Source organism: Podarcis cretensis (genome assembly GCF_951804945.1).
Source record: "Podarcis cretensis genome assembly, chromosome: 5".
NCBI lineage: Eukaryota > Metazoa > Chordata > Lepidosauria > Squamata > Lacertidae > Podarcis > Podarcis cretensis.
In genome coordinates, this window is record NC_137174.1 from 19,990,317 (window position 1) to 20,001,564 (window position 11,248).

Here is an 11,248-nt window from a genome sequence, read left to right on the forward strand (position 1 = left end):
TATATTACTGAACTTTTCTGAAGTCTGTGATATTGCAAGAAAAGAGATTCAGATCATTAGTATGCCTTGAATAGGAAGCTTTGCCATAAACCTCCTTTTGTTTCTCATCCTTTAAAAAACTAACTAAATATTACTTTACAAGGAAACATGTGGTGTTGTTTTTTCACTTAAAAAAACCCAGGATTTGATCAAGGACCTAAAGTCTGAGCTTTCCGGCAACTTTGAGAGGACAATCTTGGCAATGATGAAGACTCCTGTCCAGTTTGATGTTTATGAAATAAAAGAAGCCATCAAGGTCTGTATGGTTTAAATGAAAGCTACTGTTGTTGTTACATAATTCTTGCCTCCCTAAATTCTTTATTTGACGCTTCATCTTTTTCCTGCTTCAAGCCTGTCTTCAAAACCCACCATTCTGGATTTGCATGTGTGAATACCTATCCTGTGACCCCCTCCACCCAACCCTTGCAGTATCAATTTTTATTATGCTACTGAATCCAGAGACTTCTGCTTATCTTTCTATTTCAATAGCCATGTACAGTGTGATGATGGGACTACAGTATACCCGTATCAAAAGCAACTCTCCTCTCCCTTTGTATAATTCTTGGAGGAGGGGACTGCACAGCACTTGCAGTTTAATCTAACTGAAGAAACTGAGAGCTCTGATGCAATGTTTGCAGTTCCTGCCCTCTACATCTGTGTCATTGCTCAGCCCGTGCTGGCATCCAGCAGTCTACTGAAGCGCATATTAAAAAAAATGCAATAATAGTTATTTGTCCTTTGTGTGATGCGCTCCTGTCACATGTGAGAGGACACCTCTTTTTAGGTGGTCTTTGTCATCTGTCATTCTTAAAAGCACATTCAGTGATAACACTTTATCTGTAGACCAGTTAAGTCTATCAAAAAATAGAGTAATCAAACTGAGCAATGGATTAAACATTGCAGACCTAGCAAGAGTACACTCAGTCCACGTGAGGCCTAGAAATAAGAGTCACGCCAATAAGCCTGGCACTCTCTTAGCCTTAAAAGAGGGCAAAACCCAGGAGACAAATGCTTCTGCATTGTGGTGAGCTTGAGTGTCTTTTTCTTCTCTTAGGGAGCTGGCACGGATGAAGCCTGTCTGATAGAAATCTTGGCATCTCGCAGCAATGAGCACATTCGGGAAATCAGTCGGGCATACAAAGCAGGTGAGTTTTCCTCTCAACTCTGCAACTTCTGCTGTTCTGATAGAAGAAAGGCCAGCCCAATACCTTTAAAGATGACGGGGTTAAGTTGAGCAGAAACATTTGTAGGAAGAATTGAATTTTGGACATTGAGGTCGAAGGCTGTTCAGTGCATAAGCTGCTGCTTTGCTTACAAATTTGAGCTTCGTTGGTTTGTTGGGTGGGGCTGTCAAATTTAGAATGGAGAAGACAATTTACTCTCATGCAAGGGCAAACTGGAGTTCATGAAGGTTCACCCTTTTTCAGGCAGTTGTTTGATCCAGCGGTTTGTGCAGAAAGAGCCACTTAGTGCAATAGTACATTGCTAACTGTTCCTAGAGCTGAACAAGGCGTGTCTCTTTTTGTTCTCCTTCCCCGCCTCTGTATTTTGTGTGATTGCAAAGTGCTCTGTAGACTTGATGCACCACAAAGACTGCAGTCTGTACCTGCTCTTTCTAGGATTAAGACCCATTTATTTCAACGGTACGTGCTTCTAAGTGGACACATAAGGCAGCAATCCTGCACACAGTTGCTTAAGAATAAGTAAAGTTGTTGAGACGTCGTCTCCAAGAAAGCATATGCTGGATCAGCTTGCAAATTCATAAAGGACTAACATCAGCTGGCATGGTCAATGGTTTGGGACGATGGAAATTATAGGCCAGCAACTTCTGAAGCACACTACATTATCTAGAGTTTCATTTGTTTAAAACACATAATTTTAAGGGTTTTCTTGACAGTTCTTGGTTCCTTGTTTGTGCTGTATAGAATCCTATCATGTGTTTGATCCGCCAGCTGAGCTTACGGTATCCAAAGTTTGCCCTGATTTAGATGTCCTAGTTTTACTTTCTGGGAATAAAACCGAGAGCTCCTTCTCCCTGCCCCACTAACAGTGCTCCACAAATCTGCTTGCCCCTGGTGTGCTTACTCCCATTCCCACATGTCATCGTCCGTTCCCCCCCACACACACATTTTGAAGGGGGCAGAGACATCATCAAATCACTGCTGAATTACCTTGCAAAGTCCCAGTGTGAGAGACCGAAAAAGCACCAATCACCCCTTTTCCGCCCATGGCAAATTCAAAGGAAGAAACGGATGATGGTTTCTCAAAGAAGGATTTGTTAGTATCTTTGGAAGCCCACCTTGAGGGATGGAAGGTATCTTGCGAGGGGGAACTAGTGGGCCGCCATAAATATTCCCTTTAGCTAGTAGGTCAAACCAAAATGGAGCTGTGTACACGACCTACTTTTAGTGTAAAAATTCCCTTTTCATCTCCCCCCCCCCTTTGATATTTTGGCTGGAGTATAAAAGAGTGGAATGTGAATCCTCTCTCCCAAGCAGATGTCCTTGCGGTGTGTTATAAAAAAATAGATAAGAATTATCTCTTCCTTTCCTCCCTTCTCTTTTTTCCCACCCTAGTGATCCTTATAATGAAATAAACACAGACCATTTACAAAACGAGTTTCCTTTGTTATTTCTCACAGAGCATAAGAAAACTTTGGAAGAAGCCATCAGAAACGACACATCTGGACACTTCCAGAGGCTTTTAATCTCACTGTCTCAGGTATGCACAAGATCCTTACACCAGTTTGTCCTGTGTTGGTGTTGGTGTAATTTATACGTAACCCAAGTTCTCCTAAGATTTACATTCATCCACTGAAGTAAAATTCACAGAGGTATTTGGGTGATATCTGTTGTCAGGCATATTTTGAGTCCATTCCTTTCCGTGGTTCTACTCATGAGTATGACTAAGACTGCAGATCACCTTTATGTTTTTGAGCCAGTGTGAAGAGGAATATAGGGCACAGAACATCCTGGCTGTGGTGCTGGATGTCGGTTCCCTATGATGTGATATAATTCAAGACGAAAAGCATTGGAGTTAATGGAATTGTATATTGCTAGTTTCTTCCCCCTAACCAAACAATTCTCCCTCCTCAATTAAAACATTAAAACTTCCCTACCATTTACATTTTCTCCTCTCACTTTCTGACATTTCCAAAATACAGAATAGTTTTTTTATTTATCATGGCTCAGGCAATGAGGTTATATAACAGACCCCACCCCCATTGTTGTATTTTATTTTATTTTATTTTATTTTTAATAATATTTATTAAAAATTTTCCAGAATAAAAAGGAAAGATAGCAAGAAAGAAAGAAAAAACAGATATAATTTACACTTGGTTTCAGTGGCATCTTTCCTGGACTCCCCCCCCCCTCTTGTATTCCATTTCCCTTAAATTGATTCCACAGATTCTTACCCCAAATTTTAAAACCTTATTTGTAATTTTAAATAACCCATTTATTCCAAATTAATTTATCTTATTTATCTTAATGAACCATTTCTCCTTATATTTTATATAATTCCCTAAGATCGACCCCATTTCCCTTCCACGAATTCCCCTATTTTCAAACAACAAACATGAAAAAAGAAAAGAAATAAATAATATATAATTTTACAGCCTTTGGATTCCAAATCTCCCCCCCCCCCCATTCCCCGGTTCCAATCCCCAAAGTTCATCCATTGTCTACTGCCAGCCTGGTGTATCCACGTCTATATCTCAACTCCACTTTGCCGTCTTTTGATAGCTTTTAATTTCAGAAAGTCCAATCTCGAAAAAACTCTCAGAAAAAGTCATTGTTCTTCCATCCAGACCTCTATGTTTAAGAGTCTAACTTAAATTCTATTTCTTGGTCCTTTTAAAGTCTGGATGTTCCAAATACTCCGGCTTCAAATTTGGTCCAGCTCTTATTCCTCAGGTTGCTTTTTCCTGTTCTGCTGCAGAAACCTTCTAATTCAGAAACTTCTTGTTCTCCACAGAGGCTTTTGTTATTCAGGAACATAACTTGCGTCAAGTCCCTTCCTTTCTTCAATAGATAAATCCATTGTCTCCTTTAGTATAGAAACCTCTGTAGACAAAATAATGCTTCGTTTTTGCAGCTTTCCCAAGAGATAACAGATCCTGCTCAAATTCATAGTATTTTTCCACTTGCTGCTACTGTTGCAATGTCCCAGCCTCCCTCTAGAGGGAATATGGTAACTTAATTTCTTTCAAAATCAGACCCAAAAGTCAAATAACTTGTTGCCTTTATTTCCAATAATTTATGTCCAAATTGTAACAAATCTAACCAGCAAAGCCATCGTAACAAAGTTCTCTTTTATTTTCCTGCTTTGACAGCTACTTTGACAGCTGTCAAAGTTTCTGTGTCTCTTCACCAGTCTCTCATAGCGGATCGTTCCCGGTTCCCGGGGGGGTTGCACTTTAGTTCCCACAAATCAGTCTTCTCCTCCAGCACAATTATTGTAATTTCCCTTCGTGAAGTTAAAAATTTTTTTCAGGTAAACAAGTTCATCTCTCGATCTTAGTTGTCAAATCCTTGCGTTGAGCCATCTACAACAGGGGGGGGGGGCGGACTTCCTTTTTGCACTCCCCCCGCTCGCTCCAAATTCAAAGATCAAATTTCCCTTTTAAGTCCAATCAATTTACTCACGGGTTGTTCCTTTTAGTCCAAATCCGAAATTTTCAAAGAAGAAGTCGTTGCTCTCCGCCGAATGGCATGCGGCTTCGCTGGGCAGGGGAAGCATTGGACTCACAGCACCACACACACCCCCCGTCACCCGCTCCGCAGCCTTTAAAAAGGCTCCTTCGCGGGTCGGGGGGGCGCAAACGGTGCCCGCCGAGTCACCAAGTCCATGGGCATCTCCGCCCATGGTTTTTGAGGGTCCCCGCGTCGCCGGCACGGCAGGACCCGACCCCTACCCAGCCGACTCCCTCCGGAGCTCGGAGGGAGTCCGCCATTCGGCGATGGCGCCGACCCGGAAGTCCCCCCATTGTTGTATTTTAAAGTCTGACCTTTTGTTCCACAGCTTTTCACAGAAAGCTTATTTTAACCAATATTTGGAACCTCTTGAATCATGAAATCATTTACTTAGTTTGGTTCAAAATGTTATCTTAAACGTAATGTATGTAGATCTCTGAAAACTGTTGTCCATCTATATTTTACCAAATAATCTTAAATTATCAGATCTTGGATATCAAGTTAATAGTGATTATGTTTGAAAATAAACAGACTAGTGAGAATTTGTCTGTTTCATTTAACCTTAATGCGTTGCAATATTAAATGGGCAGCATCATGAAACAAATATGCATGTTTAACGAGCAAATAGAACAAAGCATACTTTAAACTGTTCAGCTTGCTTTTTGCTGGACTAGCAACCTCATTAGACTAACAGCAGTTACAGTGTTTCGAAAGCAGCGTTTCATCTTTTGACTGACTTGGTAATTATTTCAGGGAAACAGAGATGAAAGTACCAATGTCAACATGGCGGCTGTCCAAAGCGATGCTCAGGTTGGTATTAGGGATCTTGTCTAGTTTATGTTCCACACTGATTTCTTTTTAAAGGCCCAGCCAGATGGCTGCCGCATTGAGCAGATTCTTGCCCAAAGTGGTTTCCTTTAAACATCTCCTACTTTAATGAAATCTAAAACTTGAGACCGTGTGTACTCCCCCACAACCTGGCATGTTTCTCCTCTGGCCTCATTTCTAGCATGGAAGTTACCCTGAAAACAGTTTGCTTTAAAAAAATATTCCTCCTGCCCCCACAGCTCCTGTTTTTGAAAAAAAGGGGGGGTTGATATGGCTTTCCCTCAGCTCTACATTGAGCAGTTTGCACAGTTTCCCTTTTTCAAGTTACTGCAGATAAATGATCCCAGGATAACAGCAACAAGAAGATTGCAATCGAATATATTTTTTTTAAAACCCTTCTCAAATTTACCTGCACCTATTCCATTTTTGGAACTATTTACTAAATGAATTGGTGCTGCAGTAATAATTTCCCTGAAATGTGCAACTTTCTCCTTTTGGTTCATCATGTTGTGAATTTTTTTTTTGTTTATTTCAAATTGTATGGAAGGAGGAACCACACACCTTTTTCAGGGTTGCATAGACTTGTGACTTACAAACCTGTCAAGTTTTTCTGAGAGAAAGCATGGAGGGGGGAGAGTTGGAATGTACTTGTGGAATTTTTCATTCACCCCAATTTCACACCGAAAATGTTTGCTCTGTTGCATTTTGGCTCAGCCCTAGTTATAAGGAATACGCCACTGCCATTTTCAGTGGCATCCCTTTGTCCCAGTATCATTTTGCAAGGATTTTTGCGCCAGTAACTTTCAGTCAGTAGTATGAAGTGGGGGCAGTGAAATGTGCAGCTTAACAGCACCAGTCGGGGTGCAAGGTGAAGTTGTGCTGTGTGCAAGGGGAAGAAAGCAAAATTCAATATGAGCCTGTAGTATTTTGGCTGCAGCCCCAGGTTGCTTGCATTATAGTTGCATCCTTGATTGTTAGAGAGGTTAGCAAAGATTAGCTATGTGAATAAAGGTGTGGGAAAGAAATAGGACCAGTCCAGAAATATCAAGATAATTAAAGAAGGGAGAAGAAGCCTTCAAAAGCAGAGTGAAATTCAGAAAGCAGCTGAGCTCAAGTAATGACCTGTGATTTTTTTTTTTCTTTTAAGGCGCTGTATGCGGCAGGAGAAAATCGACTTGGGACTGATGAGTCCAAATTCAATGCAATTCTCTGTGCCAGAAGTAAAGCTCACCTAATAGCAGGTAATTTCTGTCTACACTTTGCATCGAGAGGATGTTTGGTGATTGTAAAATTAGGCTGCAACAGTGCAAGAGACTACACATGCTTTTTCTTGACAAGTGGTAACTAATATTTTCATTTTTGATGGTGCCTAAGATCAGCCAACTCTGATCAGATGCAAAGAAGGGCTGGGTTCTTCGACCCTTTTAAATACCGTATTTTTCGTCCCATAGGACGCTCCGTCCCATAGGACGCACCTAGTTTTTTGGGGGGGAAATAAAGGGGAAAAAATTCCCTTTATTTCCCCCCCAAAAGCAGGTCGGGGAAACTGAACCAGGTCGAGGAACGGCGCTGCGCCTCCCTGAGCTTGTGGGGCTGGCCGATGGCTGCCTCAGGAGGCAGGCTGCTATCCGCAGCGTGGGGAGCCCTGCGGGGAACTCCTGCAGGGCTCCCCACGCTGCGGATGTCTGCCCGGCGCGCAGGGCGCTCTGCTTCAGGGCGCTCCACCCGCCGGGCGGCAGGCTGCTATCCGCAGCGTGGGGAGCCCTGCGGAGAACTCCCACAGGGCTGCCTGGGCTGCGGATGTGTTCCCGAAGCGCCAGGCGCTCTGCTTTCAGGGCGCCCGATGCTCCGGGAAGCAGGCTGCTATCCGCAGCCTAGACATCCCTGCCGGACCTCCTGCAGGGCTGCCCAGGCTGCGGATGCGCTCCCGAAGCGCCGGGCGCTCTGCTTCCAGGGCGCCCGACGCTCCGGGAAGCAGGCTGCTATCCGCAGCCTAGACAGCCCTGCCGGACCTCCTGCAGGGCTGCGAGAGCTGTGGATGTCTTCCTGAAGCCTGGAGAGCGAGAGGGGTCAGTGCGCACCGACCCCTCTCGCTCTCCAAGCTTCAGCGAAAGCCTGCATTCGCCCCATAGGACGCACCCAGATTTCCCCTTCATTTTTGGAGGGGAAAAAGTGCGTCCTATGGGGCGAAAAATACGGTAGTTATGTAGAAATTTGTCAGGCGAGACAAGCTGCACCACCTGAAATTCCTCCTCCTACATAACAAAGGGTGTTTGTCCTCCTGTTAGGGTCCACAGTTAATAATGGGGGGGGAGTGTCTGTCTGTCATCCAGCCACCAGATGTCAGCTTAGATAAGTGATCTGAGTTAGGGCCATACCAGACAAAACAACTGAAGGCCTGTGATGGGGCAGTGCAACTGACTTAAGACTTAGCAACATCCTTCAAGAGCTGGTTGTCAGACTTCACTCTTCATACTCACTTGGCTTAAATGACTGATGATCCCTTTTCTCTCTCTCAACAGTTTTCAGTGAATATCAGCGAATGTGTAACCGTGACATTGAGAAGAGCATAATCAGAGAGATGTCGGGAGACCTCGAATCTGGGATGCTGGCAGTAGGTGGGTGAGGTCTCTTTAAGAGTGAGGATCATAGAATCATAGAGTTGGAAGGGACCCCTGAGGGTCATCTAGTCCAACCCCCTGCAATACAGGAATCCAGCGCACAGTCATCCCTCGGTGGGCTCAAACCACCAGCTTTCTGGTTAACAGCCAGATGCACTTGACCCATTGCACCACTATGAATCTAACTTTTCAAATTGTGGTTTGAATGTTCCTTTGCTGCCCTAAACACACACAGTTTTCTGGCCTGGAGTGCACTCTTTAAAATATATAATTTTTGTAAAAGATCCAGAAGTTGGGGGATAGCAGGCTATGCATGGCACCTATTGGCTAGCACCTGCAATTTCACCAACCTCTTCTCCCGCAAATTCTCAGAGTAGCTTTTAAAATATTTGTGTGTTTTGGAAAGGTAAAATGTGACATGTATGTTACTTAAGATGTATTTCAAAGCACAAAAGAGGGGCAAAGCTAAGAGATGTTACCGTATCTGAGTCATGTATATGTGTGGAAAGCAAGTCATAAAGCTCGGTTCAACATGTAGGTGAAAAACTTTGCCGTTCAGAATATTTTATCATATATTTCATGCCACTTTCTATACAATAGTTCTCTTGAGAATATTTGGCTTTGGCTACGAGTTTCAGTTTGAAGCTACTTTTACTTCTCCCAGAGAACTTGGTTATAAATTGCATTTACCATTCCTTTGGTTTGTCTCAGTAAACCTGGTTCCCATTGAACAAGTCACAGTTCATTTGACTGGGGAAATGGCTAGGATTCCACTGACGATCCCCTTTGAACTTGCTACTTCACCTTCCATGCTAGGCACAGCAACCTTTGTCTGTATTCTCTCATCTTTCATTCCTCTTGTTTTGAAGATAAGTCACGTCCAACAACACCGCAATTACATTCTAAGTGTGTTTCTTGGATAGGGGCGAGTGTTGTGCCAAAAGCTGTTGCCATCACCAAGTTCCTTTTCAAAAATTTTAAATAACTTCTAGAATCACTTACCTTGTCATAAGTGACCAACTATCAACCAGTGAATCCCGGAGTGCTAGTTAAAGTGTCATATTGGCCACAAATTCATTGGGTGACCTTAGGCAAACTACTATACTGACCAACCCTGCAGCACTGTTGTAAGGATTTACAAGGCAATAATATATGAAGCTGCTTGAATATTTAAAATGTGTTCTATAAACACTCACTGTTTTATTTGTCGTATAAAATGGCTTTTACTCTTTGCACCAGATCTAACTGGAAATATGTACCTTTTTTTTTTTTTTTTGGCTCCATTATAGCTTTCAGGATTGTAAGCTTGGTAACTGTATGCAATACTCCCATAGTGTGTGACTTCACTGCCTTCCATTTTCCGGTCTTGAAGTGTAATGTGTGCCTTGTTCATCTACATGAGAAATCTTAACATTGATATCAAAAAGGAACATACCTTGTATTAGGTTACAAATGAACATCACCATTGGTTCTTTCCACTCCCATAAAATGCTCAAGCAAAAAGGTAGATGCTGTTTGATAGCTGTTTGGATTGCATGACTGTGTGCTTTTTTTTAAAAAAATCTGATTTTGTGTGATTGTCCCCTTTGTTCCTCCCAATGACATTCACTGAGTCATCTCAACTCCCAGGTTAACCTGAGAAAGCAGATTTCAGGAAAAACAGTATGGCATTGATTTTTTTTTTTAAAAGAAAGTTAGGAAATGGTTAACAGTCAGTAACTGGTGATCTCAATTTCTTTTGCAGTTAAGTGTGTAAGAAATACACCTGCTTTCTTTGCAGAGAGGCTGCACAAGGCCATGAAGGTGAGTTGAAATCATGTGGGCCTCTGCACGTCCGTGTGGTCAGATATTCAAATGAGCTGTTAGAAGCTGACTATGTTGGGATGTAGATCTGAGCCCAGGATATCAGATTTTAGGGCTGGTAGACATGTTTCACACAAACCTGTGTAACTGTAGCTTGAAAAACCTCTGGAGGCAATGATCGAGCAAGAAACGGCTGCAGGTGTGTGCACATAACCCATTGCCACTTTCTTCATTCCAATTCCTCCCCTCCCCCCGGGTTCCACAACCCTGATTTTAAATGACAGAGGTGTTGGGGTTGGGGTGTTTGTGATCTGAAACGGGGTGACAGCAGGGAGGCAAAGGGTTTGGTGCCCCCTTTTCTCCCCTCTCCTATTCTCCCTTTTTCAGTTGTCCCTCCTCTTCCGCAACCTCTTTTTAGGCTAAAAAGGATATGCCTCCCTGTTAACAAATGGGCATGTGTAAGGTTTTGGACTTTGAATTCGTTATCAATTAAGCAGCTGTCCCCAACTCATATGTTTTGGACTACCCCTCATATCAGCCTCAGCCGTTGTGACCAATGGAAAAGGATGACAGGAGTTGTATAGTCCAAAACATATTGAGGGCACCGCATTAGGGGAGGCCTGCCATAAAGCCTTGAGCGGCCATTTTGAGTAACAGTCAATGCTACATGTTCAGAGGGAGCATCCGCAGTCTGGTAACAATTCACATTCTGGCCCTTTCCGCCACGTTCTTCACAGGGAGCTGGAACCAAAGACCGGACTCTCATTCGCATCATGGTGTCACGCAGTGAAGTTGACCTGCTAGACATCAGGCAGGAATACAAGAGGATGTATGGCAAATCTCTCTACACAGACATTACGGTAAGATTGTGAGGGGCTTGTCCCGCTTTCCATGCGTGCCAACTCAAAATGTCAGTGTTCACACCAAAACCTTGAACTTGGCCCAGTACCATTTTTGGGAGCCGGTGCCATGTTCATTCATCTTCACAGCGGGGCTTTCTCCACCTGTACTCTAGCCATCATCTGGCCCAGTGTTTCCCAAACCTGGGTCCCCAGCTGATTTTGGACTACAACTCCCATCATCCTTAACTAGCCAGACCAGTGGTCCGGGCTGATGGGAACTGTAATTCAAAAACAATGGGAGACCCAAGTTTGGGAAACACTGATCTGGCCTGTTTCATAGGCTGTAGCTCCACAGTATACCAGCGGGCCCAATGTGCTCCACACCACTGTTGTTTTAACAGAAAGCAAAACAAAAAAACCC

At 43.3% G+C, this 11,248-nt stretch overlaps 1 protein-coding gene across 3 annotated transcripts in view; it reads left to right on the forward strand.

Moving 5' to 3' along the window:
* The window catches only part of ANXA11 (annexin A11), a 39,386-nt gene that overhangs the window by 26,211 nt on the left and 1,927 nt on the right, over positions 1 to 11,248 (forward strand). For all 3 annotated transcript variants that reach the window (XM_079977024.1, XM_079977022.1, XM_079977023.1), the window contains 8 exons: positions 182 to 295; positions 1,094 to 1,184; positions 2,681 to 2,760; positions 5,487 to 5,543; positions 6,709 to 6,802; positions 8,084 to 8,179; positions 9,927 to 9,985; positions 10,723 to 10,845. In XM_079977024.1, coding sequence (XP_079833150.1) covers positions 182 to 295; positions 1,094 to 1,184; positions 2,681 to 2,760; positions 5,487 to 5,543; positions 6,709 to 6,802; positions 8,084 to 8,179; positions 9,927 to 9,985; positions 10,723 to 10,845 — 714 coding nt within the window. The remainder of the gene's footprint in view (positions 1 to 181; positions 296 to 1,093; positions 1,185 to 2,680; positions 2,761 to 5,486; positions 5,544 to 6,708; positions 6,803 to 8,083; positions 8,180 to 9,926; positions 9,986 to 10,722; positions 10,846 to 11,248) is intronic.